Source organism: Gopherus evgoodei, chromosome 7 (genome assembly GCF_007399415.2).
Source record: "Gopherus evgoodei ecotype Sinaloan lineage chromosome 7, rGopEvg1_v1.p, whole genome shotgun sequence".
In the NCBI taxonomy this organism is placed as follows: Eukaryota; Metazoa; Chordata; order Testudines; family Testudinidae; genus Gopherus; species Gopherus evgoodei.
The window spans coordinates 99,296,215-99,313,421 of record NC_044328.1 but is presented as its reverse complement, the minus strand read 5'-3'; the positions used below and the strand labels follow the sequence as shown (position 1 = coordinate 99,313,421).

Genomic DNA, 17,207 nt, shown 5'->3' with positions numbered 1-17,207 from the left:
AGAGAATGATCAGACAAGGGACAGGAAATAGTCCCATGACTGGCAGAGTGCACTCCTCCCACAAAAACCCTCCTCTGTCAAGCTTCCTCCTCCTGGTTTGGTGGATGGCCACCAGGAGGAGGTGGACAAGGAGTTCTCATGACTTCATGGGGCCACAGCTAGGGTGTGCAAGGTCAGTAAGTGAGGGGGCAAGTGCAGACAGAGCCTCAGTTAGAGGTTCTGGAAGAGCCAGAGGTTAAAGCAGGGGGGTTGTACATCAGGACTCCGGTGGTAGTCCCAGCCCTGAGAGGGTCTAAGGGTTAGAACACAGGGGTTGAGAGTCAGGGCTCCTGGGTTCTATTCCCTAAAGATTTTAAACACTGGGATTGCAGGATTGGTTCTTGGTGATGAAGCTCAGGGAAGCAATGGCTCTTAGGCTACAAGCTAAGGGGAATGATTCCCTTTCTCATGTACACAGACTTGCGCTAGTGCGAGTATAAATAGCAGTGTGGCCAAGGCAGCATGGGTAGCAGCAGCAGAGGCATGGCTTAGCTGTGCCAAGTACAAACCCACCAATTCCAGGCAGGTTTGTACTCAGCCCAGCTAAGCCATGCCTCTCCTGCGACTACACTGCTATTTATACTCCTGTTTCCTTGATGAGAGCTAGCACAAGTACATGTACATGAACTGGGGAAATCACAACCCTAGTTTACCACGTAGCCATAGCCTTAAAGAAAGCCAGGGATAGAGGTCACCTCTTCTTGGGAGCAGTGCTGGCTGGAGGAGCTCAGGGTGTGATTTCTGAGGAAGGAAATTGCACATGGCGTGTATGTTCCACATGCTGCCAAGGAAGTGGACCTTTGTTTATATTTCTGTAAATATACAGATGACACTAAGGACTTCTTTTCTTCCAAACAGAATCACACCCAATTTCAAACGATGAGGAAGCAATAACAACAACAGGGGTGGCAGATTTTTACTGGGAGCCTTAAAAGCAAAGTGCCTCTAAACACAGGTAGACTTAACAAGTAGTACCCGTGTGTGGTGCCTACATTCAATTTTCTTACTGTGCCACCATCTGATCTCACTTTAAAGGGACGTGACTTGCAGGGCATCCTCCAGGAAAAAAGGAGAAAATTTCTGACACTTCTCCAACGATCTCCTCTGCACCCTTCCATTCAGAAGTTGTCCTGAGCTGTGAAAAAAACACCTGATCAACCCCATCTCTTGAATTACAGAGCAGTAATAGAGCCAGGGAAACAAGGGGCTGAGGGTTACGTCCACAAGGAAAATCAAATGCTGATGAACTGGCACTAGCAGGGATCTGTGCAAGGGAGGAATCGGGATCTTCACTCGCAAAGCCCGAGGGGATTTAATTGCTGACATAAAAGCATGTAGCAACTGGATCTGAGGTGCTTGTATGGCTCCCATCACCATAGTATATGGGCCCCTCACTATCTTTAATGTGACAAAACCCCTCAGAGACAGGGCAGTGCTATTATCCCCAATTTACAGAGGGGGAAACTGAGGCACAGAGCACCTAAATGACTTGCCCAAGTTCTCCCTAGACTCCAGGGGCAGCCAGCTGAGAATGTGGCCCCCCTAATCTGTGGATCTCAAGACAGATATTTCAGTATCATTAGCCCAAATCTCACCCACAAATTTACCACTCTAACTTGTGGGGGGTGTTGTGAGATTTAAAAAACCCCAGTATAATTAAAGGATCATGCCTGAGTGCGTAGACAAAGCATTCTGAACCCTTTAAAGGATGCAAAGGAGGAGTAAGGGGAGAGGAAACACAGTTCCTGGTGCTTGGGAAAGGAGAGGTCTCTGGGGCTTTTGCTTCCACAGCACCACGCAGACCCAACCTCCCCCTTCAATTATTCATATACCATTCACTTCCCATCACTGCTGCCTGGGTTGCCAGAACCCAGGAGTCACTCGTGAGCTGTAACAGGTAAAGAAAAGAAACCCACTTTTCCCTTTCAAACCAACCAGAAGTAGGAAATCTTTGGCAGGGGCTGGGGGGGGGGGATGACTGGGGACAAGATGAAATCAATGGGACATTAGTGTGTAGCAAAATTCATGCCCGGAGCCGCTGCTCAGCCAAGCTGCATCCTGGGGCAGGGACTATGTTTTTGTTCTGTCTTTGTACAGTGCCTAGCACAATAAGGTTTGACTCCTGGCCCATGACTGGGGCTCCTCAGTGCTACTGCAATTCCACAGAGCAGTGAGATTTAGGAACGGCCTCCCAGTAAGAGGACTGGGAAGCAAACAACCTCGTTTCTGGGATTCTATGACAGGGTTGCCTACAATAGCAGGGACGGGACTCAGTGATCCAGGAGGTGCCCTACAGTCCTATGTTCCTAATACAAATAAACAAAATTAATAGCAGTAACTAATGGGATGAATGGAGCTGGTCAAAAAAAATTTCATCAAGGTGTTTGTTTGGACAAAAATGGCTTTTTAAACAAATACATTTTCATTGTGCTGGAATTTTTCCTTTTTATTTAGAATGAAAACATTGCAAAAAGCAAACATTTCTAATTTTTGTTTTGTTTCAATGGTAGGGGGCAGGGGGACCAACCACTCACTTTAAAAATAATTCTCCACTGAAAAAAGAGCAGGAGGGGAATAGTGAGAGAAAATAGGTTTCTCCCCTCCCACACTGAAACCAATTTCTCCAAGTCTCTTCTCATTCCTCATCCCTGAAGCCCTCCCACTATTTCCACTATATCTTTTGGGTGGCCAGAGAGACATAGATCTTAAGGCCAAAGGGGACCATTTCTGCTGTATCATTTCTGAGATGAGGATGACCAATGAGTTTAGGTCAGAAGGGACTGGTGTGATCATCTAGCATAACATTGCCCTAAGAATTCCATCCAGTGACTCCTCACTGAGGCCTGGCCCAGAAAAACAGTCTGATTACTGTGTTATCGCTATCCCCATCCTCACATGGAGCCAGGCTGTGCATGAAGCAGAGACTGAAATAGCATGAGACAGCTATGGATTCCCAGTCATCAGCCCAGATTTCATTTAGCTAAAACCTCATCTAATAATACAAAAACCTTCACAAGGTTAGGAAATGATTGATTGATCTGTCATCTGGGGGTTGTGTCTCCTCCCCCTCCTGCCCCCCGCCCCCCAGCGTCTTGAAACTGCAATCTAGATCGGTGGGACTGATTGGAAGAGCACTAGACAGCTGTCTACTCCTCAGGGGAAAAACACACACTTAAACTTTTACCCACCCCTGTGTACAAAATGGGACAGATCCCCAGCTAGTGTAAGTCCTCAGCTGGTGCAAATCACTACATTGACTTCCATAATGTGATGCTGATTGAAAGAGCTGAGGGTCTGACCCTAAAACAGGGCTGCCCGGGGGGGGGGGAAGAGGGGCAATTTGCCCCAGGCCCCGGACTCCGCAGGGGCCCCCACGAGCGGGGTCCTTCACTCGCTCAGGGGCCCCAGAAAACTCTTGCGGGGCCAGGCCCTGGAGCTTCTTCCGCTCCCGGTCTTCGCTGGCGGGGGAGTCCTTCCGCTCCGGGGCGGAAGGACCCCCCGCCATTGCATTACCGCCGAAGCGGGACCTGCCGCCGAAGTGCAACCCGGTCTTCGGCAGTAATTCGGCGGCAGGGGGCCCTGCCGTCAGGGACCCGCTGCCAAAGTGCCCTGAAGACCCGTGGCGGGGGCCCCCCGCCACCGAATTACCACCGAAGAGCCGGCTGCACTTCGGCGGCGGGTCCCACTTTGGCGGTAATTCGCCGGCGGGGAGCCCCCACCGCGGGTCTTCGGGGCACTTCAGCTGCGGGTCCCAGAACGGAAGGGCCCCCCGCCGCCGAACAGGGCCAGCTCTAGACATTTCGCTGCGCGGGAGGCCCCCTGCCGCTTGTTGGTCCCATGGCTCTGGTGGACCTCTCGCAGGCATGGCTGTTGAGGGTCTGCTGGTCCCGCGGCTCCGGTGGACCTCCCGCAGGCGTGCCTGCGGATGCTCCACCGGAGCCGTGGGACCAACGGACCCTCCACAGGCACGCCTGCGGGAGGTCCACCGGAACCGCCTGCCGCCGATGGCCCCAGGCCCCCTGAATGCTCTGGGCGGCCCTGCCCTAAAACCTTGTTTTACCCCCACTTGGTGCACAGAAGATGTATGTAGTGCATTAATGTGTGAAACTCATCCCTGTACAAAGACCTAACAAAGACTATCTTACCTGAAATGGTGCAAAGGCTTTGTGCAGGCCCCTCTACGAAGGAGTGAATATCACCTAGGGCTGCCTGGTCCTTAAGATTTACTGGGGCTCAGCCGTACCAACAGCCTTGCTACTAGCAGTATCACCAACCTCAACAGATCAAAAATAATGATTCAGACCCAGAAAAATCAAGATCAGCCTAGAAAATGAGATATTTAAAGACTATTGTACATGTTGGTCTATCTTTTGTTGTTTGAACTCCCCTGCCTATACCAGCCGGGGAGGAATTGGAGGGGGAAATTACGACCATGAGGGCTGCCAACTCTGACTGAAGCTATTCTGGGAACCCCCCCCCCCCACATGATGCAATGTCATTTTCTTAAAATATCCTGGATTGCTTTCAGTAGTCACCAGGAGATCGATGCCAGTTCTGGGAGAGGTTCTGGGAGACTCCAGGCCAATCCTGGTGGGTTGGCAACCATATCGACAATTAGTGCTGCCCACTTCCCAGAATTTATTGGGTAAGGTCACTTTGGCCCCTGCTGCAGGAGCTCTCACCCCTTCATCCACCCATCCTCTGTCCAGCAATTAATTCTGCCCCCTAAGCCAACAGCTGAGCTCTCCAGCCCCTCTCAGTCCAGTCCAGCCCTGCTCAGTTCAGCCCCCCAGCCTCACCTCTGTTCCGCCTGAGGCTCTTCACCTCCCCTCTCCTAGCTGGGAGCTCAGTGGGGGCAGCTTCCTGGCTAGGGGGCAGCTCCAAGGGCTCTTTAACCCCCTCTGCCCCATCCCAGGCTGAGTGCTGCAGGTGGGGGGGGGGAAGCAAGGAGAAGAATCACCATCCTGTCTGAATTGCTGGGGTGGTGGGAGGCAGAGCTGTCCGCTGGGCTCTTTAGCTCCCTCCTCCCCTCCTGTGGGTATGGCTTTGGGTTGCTATGGGGTCTTGGGGAGCAGGAGGCAGAGGGAGAGGGGAAGAGAATTCTGCCTGCAGCAGCTCTTATTTGGTTAGTCTGCCCTAGGAGGCAGACAAGTTGGGCAGATCGCCAATTGGAGGACTCAAGTTCACTAGAAAGCTGGTGCTTCTCACTTAATGGCATGACGGACTCCAGCCCCAGCCAAAATCATGTCTCTTGATAAAGAAATCTAGAAGTGGGCAACACTCCAGGAATACGAGTCATGTGGCTGAAGTGCTGCACGGTGTAGTACTGCCTGCTGCCACTGGGGGAGCTGGAGATACTGAAAACCTTCACCAGAGCATGCTCCAAGATTCAAGAAACAGCCAGGAATAAACAGGTTGCTTGTTTAAACTTGTTTTGAAAAGCAGCATGGCCTTCTACATCTTTTCCAAAAGTAGAGCTCTTGAGCTAAGACACTCCATAAACCAGCAGCAGTATAGGGCATAAGACAACGGTAATCATCATAGTAGATTTACTTGGACTGGAAGCTCTTTGAGGCAGGGAGCTTCCATCTCGTTGTTCTGTGTTTGTATAGCACCTAAAGCAATGGGGCCCTGGTCTATCTCTGGCACTATTCCAGTACAGATAATAAAATTACACACACATGCACAGTTACACTGCTCTGATTCCATTCATTTATACTGCACGCATAAGGTAGTTCATTAGAATACTTAGCAATGGCCCAGCAGCTAGCGCTAGGTTTCACTAGACCTGGGTTCTATACCCTGCTTTTTCACTGACCAGCTGTATGACCCTCAGCAAGTGCCTTCCCCTCCTTCTGCCTCTGTTTTCCCTCCCGACCTTTATATGCAGGGACTGTCTCTCACTGTGTGCCTGAGCAACAACTAGCACAACAGGGTCCTGATCACATGGGACTAGTAGGAGCTGCTGTGATACAGTAAATATCATGTGGAGAGGGATGCCGTCCAATTTTCAAAAATAAGATTAGGTTAAAATAAAATTAGGGTTTTTTTCTAAATTGAGGATTATAAAATTAGATAAAACAAATAAGACTAGATTAGATAATGAGAATTTAGCTAGATTCATTATTATTAAACTTACATACACTAAATAAGACTAGAAAAATGTTGGAGAGACAAGGTGGGTGAGGTAATATCTATTATTGGACCAACTTTTGTTGGTGAAAGAGACAAGCTTTTGAGCTTCTCAGAGATCTTCTTCACCTGAAAGCTCGAAAGCCTATCTCTTTCACCAACAGATGTTGGCTCAGTAAAAGATATTATCTCACTCATTGCCCACTTTGTCTTTCATATCCTGAGACCAACATGGCTGCAACACGGCAAACGAAAGAGAAAAATATTTGAGTTATTTTTTGTATTGGGAGGTCTGGTTCTCTTTCTGTTCCTGGAAGTGGGTGAAATAGAGGGAGTCAACAACCTTTTTCCCTCAACCAAAAATTATTTTTTAAATAAAAAACAGATATTCTCACTTTTGGTTTGATCGAAATTATCCTGTCTCCTGCCCTCCTAACAACAACAAAACAACATGAGAATAGAAACGTTTTCATTAAAATGTCAGTTTTCTACAAATGAAAATTTTGTAAGGAAGACCAAAAACATTTGGTTTCCAATATTTAATTGGGGAAAGAAAAAAAATAACTTTCTGCAAACTTTTGAAGGGGAAAAGTGATCTTTTTTTTTAATTTCTGGTGAAAAATTACTATTTTTCAGCCAGCCCTGGGACACAACACGTGTTAATAAAAATATCTAGTTCTTCCATAGCATGTTCCATCCATAGATCTCAAAGCACTTTACAAAGGAGGTCAATATCATTATCTGCATTTTATAGATGGGGAAACTGAGGCACAGAGTAGGGAAGAGACTTGTCCAAGGTCACCCAGCAGCCCAGTGGCAGAACTAGCAATTGAACCTGGGTCTCCTAAGTCCCAACTCAGTGCCCTGCTGGGTTGGCTCTTTGTCTTTCCCAAGTGGTGCATGCCATACACAGCCCTTTTAAGCCTACTATTGCCCCCTGGCCAGACTTTTCAAGGGTTATATATGCTTCACTTTAATACCTTCCTAGGACTGGGCTGTGGTTTCCTTTGCAAAGTGAGAACCTTTTCACTATCTTGCCTCCTTGCTTACTCCACAGCTGTCTCTTCTGTTAACCGACACTCAGAATCAGAAACAAAGACAAGAAACAGGTTTCTCTCTTTCTTAGGAATCCCGGTTATTAAACGTGCCAAGAATTCATCAGTTATTTCCAGGCATCTGGTGTTTGGTTGTATGGAGGGGTGTGTCTCCCCATGAGAATATTTGCATTTCCCCGTTTGCACAACTCCACCTCCGTGTGCATGTGCACATGCATAGGTCCCATTTCCCAGCCTGAATTGGGCATTACTCACACAGAAGCTAAACAACTTCACAGATCAGCTCCGGTGAGTATATTTTGCTCCTGCTGCTGCTACTATGCAATAAATTCTGAGCCACTGGCAGATCTTAGAGAAACACTGGGCACTGGGTGGAGGGATTTGTGGTGGTAAACTCTGGACTGTGATTCAGTAGGTCTGGGTTCAATTGCCAGCTCTGCTTCAGACTCATTGTGTGACCTAGGGCAAGTCAGTGCTGTGTGCCTCAGTTTCCCGCCTCTGTATAACAGGGCTAATAACCCTTTGTCTGTCCAGAATACAAGCGCTCTTGCTATGTGGCTGTACTGGGCCGATTTTGGCAGGAGCTCCCAGTTGCTACCATAGCACATATAACGAGGAGCAGTGGCAAAAGGGTCTAAGTATATTTCACTTGTATCCTTCAAAAGCTGGACCATGTTAAGTCAGATTCTTCCCAAGGATTTTTGTTTTATTCCAGACAAGAATCTTAGTTGGCCAGCCATTAACAGTTCATTTTACTCTCTTCCTTCTGGTATTTTGGCCAAGATGGTTTTAAAAAGTGACAGTTGATTTCAGGTGGCATTTGGGGAGGAGGAGGCAGGGGAACTGTCCAACTTCAGATACCTCAAATAGGCCTGATTTTCAAAGTGCAGGTAGCTGATGCTCTGAAGGTGTCTCAAACTGTACCTTGTAGGTGGCTGGCCTGTCTCCTCAGCCCAGGATTAATGCTGTGCCTAGGATCTGTTCAGGGCCTTTCAGGGCCGCCCAAAGTGGGGGGGGGCAAGGGGGGCAATTTGCCCCAGGCCCCGAGCTCCACAGGGGCCCCCACAAGAATGGCTGAGGCTCCCTCCCTGGCCCCAGCCTGACCACGCCTCTGCCCGGAGCCTCAGCGCATCCAGGAGCATCCCCGGACAGCGGTGCAGTGTGGCTCCAGCGTGGCCTGAGCTCCTCCCCGCTCAGAGTCGCATGGTAAGGGGCTGGGGCTGCGAGCTCCAGGCCGAGCGGACGGAGCTCAGGGCCCGATGGACCTTCCAGCCCCGCCCCCTTACCACACAGCTCTGAGCAGGGACGCTCCTGGATGTGGCGCACTGAGGCTCCAGGAAAGGGGCGTCGGATAAGGGGCAGCAAGTCCTAGGGGCAGAGGTGTGGGGGGCGGTCAGGGGAGAAGGAATGGGAGGGTTGGATCGTGGGTGTTCCAGGGGTCTGTCAGGACTCAGTGGGGAGGTGGATAGGGGTCAGGGCAGTCAGGGGACAGGGGTGGGATCCTGGGGTGGTGGTTGGGAGTGTCTCTAGGGGATGGTGAGGGGACAAGGAGCAGGATGGTGAGGGGATTCTGAGGGGGGGCGGGCAGTCGGGGGGCAGGGGTTGGATAGGAGGCAGGGCCAGGCTGTTTGGGAGGCACAGCCTTCCATACCCTAAAGCTCATTCAGCAGTTTGAGGCTTGCAGAAGAGCCAAGCTGTTAGCTTTTCCATTAGGGCTACCATCCCTTTCACTTCTCAAATACCAAATTACAGTCTATATTTAATTTCAGTGCCATAGGGAGATTCATGTCAGGGGAGGGTAGCTTAATTTAAAATTAGCCATAGGGGGAGGGATCACATGAGAAGAGCAATATCCTATACTACCTGCCTCCTTCCTAACCCTACTAAGGGAAACCCTCCTCCCCTGCATTCCCTGAGGCTTCAGGTGGGTTAATTCAGTGGTTCTCAAACTTTTGTACTGGTGACCCCTCTCACATAGCAAGCCTCTGAGTGCAACCCCCCCTTATAAATTAAAACCACTGTTTTATATATTTAACACTGTTATAAATGCTGGAGGCAAAGCAGGGTTTGAGGTGGAGGCTGACAGCTCGCGACCCCCAGTAATAACCTCATAACCCCCTAAGGGGTCCTGACCCCCAGTTTGAGAACCCCTGGGTTAACTTAATTTTAGCACCCTGTGTCCATTCACATGCATGTGCTATTTTGAGCATTTCAGTTTTCACAACATAGGCTCATCCCAGATTCTGGAACAAGCTCAAATGCTCAGTTTGTGGAGTATGTACATAAGCTGTACTAAAGACAAACCCACAGTAACGGTCTCCAGTTTGTGAGGGACCCCATGGAGCCAGTCTCTAGGAAACAGATAAATGCATGGAGGTTAAGTTCATTAATGGCTATTAGCCAGGATGGGTAAGGAATAGTGTCCCTAGCCTCTGTTTGTCAGAGGGTGGAGATGGATGGCAGGAGAGAGATCACCTGATCATTACCTGTTAGGTTCACTCCCTCTGGAGCACTTGGCATTGGCCATTGTCAGTAGACAGGATACTGGGCTGGATGGACCTTTGGTCTGACCCAGTATGGCCATTCTTATGTTCGAAGCTAAATGAACCCAAAGTTATGGAGACAGATATGAGCCAAGGAAGCCAGCAGAGTATCAGAAACCTGAAAAAAATCTCTGACTGGATGGGCTCAGGTGTTTGGTCACAAGCTGAGGTGGTTCAAAAGTTTTGGATATTTTTAAGCAGAATTTTTTTATTGTTTCTTTAAACAATCAAACACAGCAAGCAGCAAATATTTGGCCACACACTTCTGAAACCCCAAACCATGTTCAGGTTTTGGCAGACTAATTTCAGCTTAATTAAAAAACCACAACAAATTTTGAAGGAAAGCAGACATTATCTGGGATTTTTTTCTGCTTTTTAAAAACCCCTAGTTTTCGATCCAAAAAAAGTTTTGATGGAAAATATTTGTCCAACCCTTTTAATGAGCTTTAGTGCCTTTTAGCACTAGCTGATGCTGAGAACCAGTGATACCTTGTGAAGAAGTTTTCTTAAAATTGGGTTTGTGCCAAAATGAGCGAGGTTTATTTTTCCCAGGGCCACCTGTGGGGGGGCAATTTGCCCCAGGCCCCACAGGGGCCCCCACGAGAATATAGTATTGTACAGTATTGCAATTTTTTTTATGGAAGAGGCCCCCGAAATTGCTTTGCCCCAGGCGCCTGAATGCTTCGGGCGGCCCTGGGGCCTTTCATCAAGCCACCATTTATTAATTGCAGTCACCTTTAGCAAACCTCAAAATAAAGCAGTTCAGCATAGAAATCACCTCTTTTCCCTTGAGCCAGGGTTTTCTGCAAAGGCCTATATGTCACAGGCTCCTATTCTACCGGCCACTTACCTGAGAGTAACCCCGCTCCCTATCGCTCTTCCCCTCCCCACCCTGCATCTTGACCCAGCAGTTTCCTGCCAGATTCTCTCTGCTTCTGCCAGCTCTTGCCACACCCACGTAATTTGCTGGCTTTTATAATCATCTGACACCTTGCCAGCTGGGTCTGATCAACCCAAACACGAGGTTTTAAAGGCACTCTGCCTTAGAACAGATGTGGATGATCCCAACCCTCCAGCCTATAAAGGGGTAGACCTCCCTGTTACACACATTGAAAAAATAATGCATTCAAAATCATTAGTCAATTTCAAAACCTTTGGACTGTGTTTGTCCTGGGCTTTTGACAGTTCTAGACGCTAGTGATCAGGAAAACGGGCATTTTCTCCTACCAGGGTAGCAGGAGAGCTTGATTTGCTATCGTTCAAATTCTACTGCTGCCAAGTTTTCTGGGGGCTCCTTCTGTGCCGCTGGGAAAGCACCTAGCTACATCCTTGTCAACTGCAATGAGGCAAAAGTACCTTGTAATAGCCTTGCTAATTGCAGTTAGGTGGAGGCAGCTTGGAATTGTATGCAACAAGCCAACAGATCACCTAGCTCAGAGGATGTGAAGCTGCAACCATTATGGACTTGACCAAGGGTGGATGCAACAAGGACAGAGGTTTTTGCATGAGGTTGCACACTGGTAGATTAGGGTAGATTCCTCCCCCTACCCTCTGTGGAGCTCTACTAAACTAAGCTCCTGTCAAAGTTTGCTTGGAGCAAAAATTGAACCTGTCCCTTCTACTAGAGATAGAACAGCTGTACACTAGGGGCCCTATAAGGTTAAGGACACAAATCTGCATCACTGAAATAAACAGGAGTTGTGATATGGTCTTGAGTGAAAACAGGGTCATGGTCTAAATGTAGCCATTTGAGGGTTACCTAGCAGTGTTAGAGAGCCGTGAAAAAGTAACTACTTTTCATTGATACAGGTGGCCTCCAAAATGTGACATCTTAGATGTGTCTGTCAGTGCCCTACTACCATGGCAACATCCTTGGACTGGGGAAGGGACATGAAGTTTCAAAGAAACAATTTTGATAGCAAGGTGAGTATCCTGTGATCTCCTTTGCCACTCCAGGCAACAGGCTCCAGGGTCCCCAAGATCCAACCTTCCTATTGGCTCCCTCTTCTTATCATTTGCATGGTAGTGTGTAGGGCACTGCCTAGACCCCGGCCAAGATCAGGGACCCCCCATCATGCCAAGCACTGCACAGACACAAAGTAAGAGATGATCTCTGCTCCAAGGAGCTCACTGTCTAAATAGACAAAGGTGAGACATGAAACAGGCACAGGAAGGGGAAATGACTAGACCAAGATTAATGGCAGAGTCAGGAATTGAACCCAGATGTTCCAAGCCCCAGCCCAGTGCCCTATCCATTAAACAAAACTGCTTTTTTGCACAGACTGTGACTTACCCAAGATCACAGAGCAACCAAGCCAGGAATGAACCCAGATCTCCTACCTCAGTGCCCTCACAACCCAGCACTTGGGGGGAAATTTCATGTCAAGTTGAACTAAAACTGAAATCTTTTCAACATTTTTGGCAAACCAAAAACTTACAAAAAAAATATTTTGGGTCAATGTTTTGTTTCAATTTGAATCATTTAACATTTTTGAATTATTTTTAAATAACTGAAGGAAATTTCTGAATAAAAATTGTTTCAAACCAAAAAATTGAAATGTTTCATTTAGAAAATGTAACATTATGATTGGGAGGGTGGGAGCTGAGGGTTTTATGAAATGAACAATTCAGCAAAACCAACATGAACTCACAAAACATATCAATGTTGCCGAATCTAAATTTTTCAAGGAAAAATGAGTGAAAAATTTCATCCAGCTCTAAATCTGACCCTTCTCCCAGCTCAGCCAAGTCTCTTTCCTCATTCCAGGAGGCGTCCTCAGACTGAAGACTCCTGCTCACCTTTCTTCTTCCAGCCAAGGGGCTTTGGAGTGGTGGGATCCCAATGTCAACCCAGTACGCTATTCTGGGAGAGGTGAGACCCCACCCCAGCACCATGAACCTTTCTAATGTCCCACCAGCCCTCAATGGCTCCCAGGGCGGCCCCGGGCCTACCCTGTATGGGGGCCATTCTTTGTGGCAGGTAGTGTTGATTGTGCTGATGACTGGGATCCTCTCACTGGTCACAGTGGTGGGCAACCTGCTTGTGATGGTCTCCTTCAAAGTCAACAGCGAATTGAAGACAGTCAACAACTACTTCCTACTCAGCCTGGCCTGTGCTGACCTCATCATTGGGGCAGTGTCTATGAACCTCTACACCACCTACATCATCATGGGCCACTGGGCCCTCGGCAACATGGCCTGTGACCTCTGGCTGGCCCTTGACTATGTAGCCAGCAATGCTTCAGTCATGAACCTCCTGATCATCAGCTTTGACCGCTACTTCTCCGTCACACGGCCCTTGACCTACCGGGCCAAGAGAACTCCCAAGAGGGCGGCCATCATGATCGGCCTAGCTTGGGCCATCTCCTTCATCCTTTGGGCACCCGCCATCTTGTTCTGGCAGTACTTTGTTGGGGAGCGGACAGTGCCCTCAGGAAACTGCCATCTCCAATTCCTCTCTCAGCCTATCATTACTTTTGGCACGGCCATTGCAGCCTTCTACCTGCCAGTCACCATCATGATTATTCTCTACTGGAGGATCTACCGGGAGACTGAGAACAGGGCCAGAGAACTGGCTTGCCTGCAAGGCTCAGAGAGCAAAAGCATTGTCAGGCCAATCCCCAACAACGGGCCTAGAGGAGGTGGCGTAGGCAGCAACAGCAGCTCCGAGCAGTTCCAACCCATCAAGGTTTCTTCTGCTGTGGCAACAGCCCACACACAAGCCTGCTGCTTCCCCAGTTGGAAGAAGACCAGGCTATATGTGGAGCCAAGCAGCAATAGGAACTGGATCAATACAGAGGAGGAGGAAGAGGAGGACGGCTCCCCTGATTCTTTGACATCATCTGAGGGAGAGGAGCAGCCCTTTGAGGTTCAGAGTGTCTGCTCGGTAGTGATCCGGCTGCCTATGATTGGCAGTGTAGCGCAGCCACCTCTGCCAACACAGAAGTCAACCCGGGATAGGGAGAAGGTGGCTGGAGGGCCATGGGCAGAGGGGAATGGCTTGTGCAGGATCCTAGCCCAGTCTCCTGCTGCCACCGAGTCCCCCAACATGACCAAGAAGCCGTCAAACAAAAAGATATCACCAATGAAGGAGAAGGAGGTTTTGACTGCCAAAAGCCATCTGCAGAAGAGGAGCAAACAGCTCTCCCAGCGGAAGACCCTCTCCCTGATCAAGGAGAAGAAAGCAGCCCGAACACTGAGTGCCATCCTGCTGGCCTTCATCCTCACCTGGACACCCTATAACATCATGGTGCTGGTGTCCACCTTCTGCCAGGACTGCGTTCCTAACAGCCTCTGGAAGCTGGGCTACTGGCTTTGCTATGTCAACAGCACTGTCAATCCCATGTGCTATGCCCTGTGCAATAAGTCTTTTCGCAATACGTTTAAGATGCTGCTGCTGTGCCGCTGGGACAAGAGGAAGTGGGGGAAGATACCCAAGCACGTGGTGGCCTTCCACAGGGCTCCAGCACACTGAGCAGGTGTGGGGTGAATTCCAGAATGGTGAGCCAGGCACAGCCAGTGTTGGGAGCCAAATGTGGCGGCGGCGGCGGCAGGGGAGGGGGGGAGGAGAATGCGAATTAGCTTTTAAGGTGGGAAGTGGAAGGTGAATCAGACCATGAATTGTTGAGACTGTATGGCAGAAATCTCAAACTGTGGGGTGTCCCCCCCAGGGGGATACAGAAAAATGATTGAGGGAGCAGCCCCCACAGGAGGTGACAGAAGGAGTGCCACCCAGCCTTGCTCTGCTCCAGCCCTGCCCCCAGCTGGAGCCCCCAACTGGCCTGAACGCAGCTCCATTCCCAGCCTCATGCCCCAGTTTTGGCTCCCTCACCCTGGTCTGCATCCCTCCCGCCCTCGCCCCAGCCCCGGGAGGGGGAGCGTGCATAGGAGTAAGGGGGAGGCATGAGCCTGAAAAGTTTGGAGGCCACTGCTATAGGGTATCCCTGCGTCATCAGTTGTGGCTAAGGCCAGCACTGTTAAAGAGCATGGAGGGGGACAATTCTGCTCTTGCAAACATGCATGCACCTTGCAGTAAACAGCATCAGTTTAAGTGCCTACAAGGGGAACAGAAATTTGATAATAGAGGGCTCTTCAGGTTAGCAGACAATTAGGATCCTAGTAAAAAACATGCCTTATGGTGGAAGATTCAGGGAACTCAGTCTATTTAGCTTACCTGAGAGAAGGTTAAGGGGCCTATAAGTATCTACCTGGGGAAGAAGAGCTCTGTGTAAGCTTGAAAGCTTGTCTCTCTCACCAACAGAACTTGGTTCAATAAAAGATGTTACCTCCCCCACCTTGTCTCTCTACATGGGGAAGAGAAATTTGATAATGGAGGGCTCATCGAACTAGCAAAGGTCTAACAAGAACCAATGAATTCAGACAAGAAATAAAGTGCCTGTTTTTAACAGGGAAGGGAATTAACCATTGGAAGAACTTACCAAAGGCTGTGGTGGATTTTCCATTGAGGGCAATTTTTAAATCAAGGTTGGACAGTTTTCTAAAACATCTGTTCTAGTTCAAACAGGAATTATAATCTGCGTTATACAGATGGTCAGGTTAGATGATCACAGTGGCCCTTTCTGGCCTCAATCTATGAATATAAGAGTGGGGACTCCACTGCCTCCTGCTGAAGGATGAATGGACTTGGTGGAAGTAGCATGGATGGTGGGCGGGACAATGCAGATCCTGGACTCTGCTGAGTGGAATTTGGCCCTGGGAACTCATCATGTGAAAACAATTAGTACACTAGACCAAATCTTTCCTAAAAGGGCTCTGTGCCAGCTCTAGGAGTGGGATCTGGTGGGTTAGAGCAGGAGGAAAGTGGGAGTCAAAGATTTGTGGGTTCTGTTCCCAGCTCTGGGAACCAAGTGGGATCTAGTGGTTTTAACAGTCAGTACTAGGGGCCAGGACTCTTGAATTCTATTCCCAGCTCAGGGAGGGCTGTGTTACCGCTGGAAGCTGAGGTGCCAGCAGCTCTTACCAAGATATTACAAGCAAATATATTACAAGCATCTCAATTTGCTGTTCCTTGCCTTTTCCCCCTAGATTAAATCCCTGGGCTGGGATGAAGAATGTCAGGCAAACTGCACTGCAGTGGAAGAATGAGACCTGGCTGTGATGCCAGAAGGGGAATTCCTCCGAGACAACCATGAACCCAGGCTCTGGGGTCTGGGTGAGGATACAGCTGGCAGGTTGCAGAACACCATGCCATCGTTTATTATTGTAATCTTGAACTCACTGTCAGATAGTGACCTTCCTTAAAACCTTGATGAATGCGGATGTATCAAAAGACAAATGGACAAAGCTGGCTCATTTAGTGGTCAGTGGTTGAGATAAATTAATTTAAAACCTGGTTTAAAATCTAAGCCACAGGGCCATTTAAACCAGTGATTCATGGTTGTGACAGGACCTCTTGGGATTTTCAGCTCTTTCCAGGCTTTATGCTTTGACTAAGAGGACACTTGACCTTTCACCCATTCAGCCACAGAGACAAGTGCAGTCTAGCCATCCTACTGCTTAGACCAGGAAAATGGGAGTCAGGACTCCTGGCTCTTCATGAGGAGTGTATCTAGTGGTTAGAGACTGGGCTGGGAGACAGAGGGTGTCTAGTGCTAAGAGCAAGGACCAGGGGAAGACTCTGGCATTCCAGCTCCAGTTCTAGGAGGCCAGTGGTGTCTAGTGATTAGGGCAGAGGAGAATGGTAGACAGGACTCCCGAGTTCTTCTATTTCCCAGCTCAGAGTCAGAGACTGGGAATCAGATCTAGGGGAAAGGGAGGTCTAATGGGGTAGAGTAGGGTGGCACTGGGAGCCAGGACTCCTGGATTCTATTTCCAGCTCTGGGAGGGGAGTGGTGTCTAGTGATTAAAAGTGGGGGTGTCTGGGCTCTGGAGTTCCATTCTCAGAGCTTGTGACCTTGGGCAATCGTGGATGTTAAAGCTTCATTGGTTGAGTTTTAGAAAACACTTTGTAATCTGGTGCCAGTGAGGTGCAGAGTATCGTTGCACTGCACTAAGAAAGATGAAAACTGAAGATAAATGGGGAGAGAGGACATCTGGAGTGGGGAAAGACAGTAAGCATAGCTGCACCTCCATTCTTCCCATCAGGGTCTTAAAGTGTCCCATTCAACCACATGGACACAGGGTACTATTAATAACCCACTCTGTCCCTGGCCTGCTCACAAGGATTAGTGTAGAGAAATTCTTCCCTAGTCCCTGTTGGAGTGGTATAGAGGGGCATGGATGAGCATCTCTCTAAGGGGGTTATATAGGCCCAATTACCATAATATCTGGCCACCTCACAATATTTTAATTAGGGTTGTCAAGTGATTAAAAAGTTATTTGTGATTAATTGCACTGTTAAACAATAATAGAATACCATTTATTTAAATATTTTGAGTGTTTTCTACATTTTCAAATATATTGATTTCATTTGCAACAC

The 17,207-nt window shown here is 48.7% G+C and overlaps 1 protein-coding gene across 4 annotated transcripts in view; it reads left to right on the top strand.

The window, feature by feature from the left end:
• The window catches only part of CHRM1 (cholinergic receptor muscarinic 1), a 62,542-nt gene that overhangs the window by 39,771 nt on the left and 5,564 nt on the right, over positions 1-17,207 (top strand). Inside the window, exons 1-4 of one of the 4 annotated variants that reach the window (XM_030569408.1) lie at positions 7,212-7,514; positions 11,579-11,692; positions 12,537-14,269; positions 15,815-17,133. In XM_030569408.1, the coding sequence (XP_030425268.1) occupies positions 12,612-14,243 (1,632 nt within the window). In that variant the 5' untranslated portion in view covers positions 7,212-7,514; positions 11,579-11,692; positions 12,537-12,611 and the 3' untranslated portion in view covers positions 14,244-14,269; positions 15,815-17,133. Of the gene's footprint in view, positions 1-7,211; positions 7,515-11,578; positions 11,693-12,536; positions 14,270-15,814; positions 17,134-17,207 lie in introns of those variants that run through there. The other 3 variants (XR_004001246.1, XM_030569407.1, XM_030569404.1) reach the window with 3 other exon arrangements.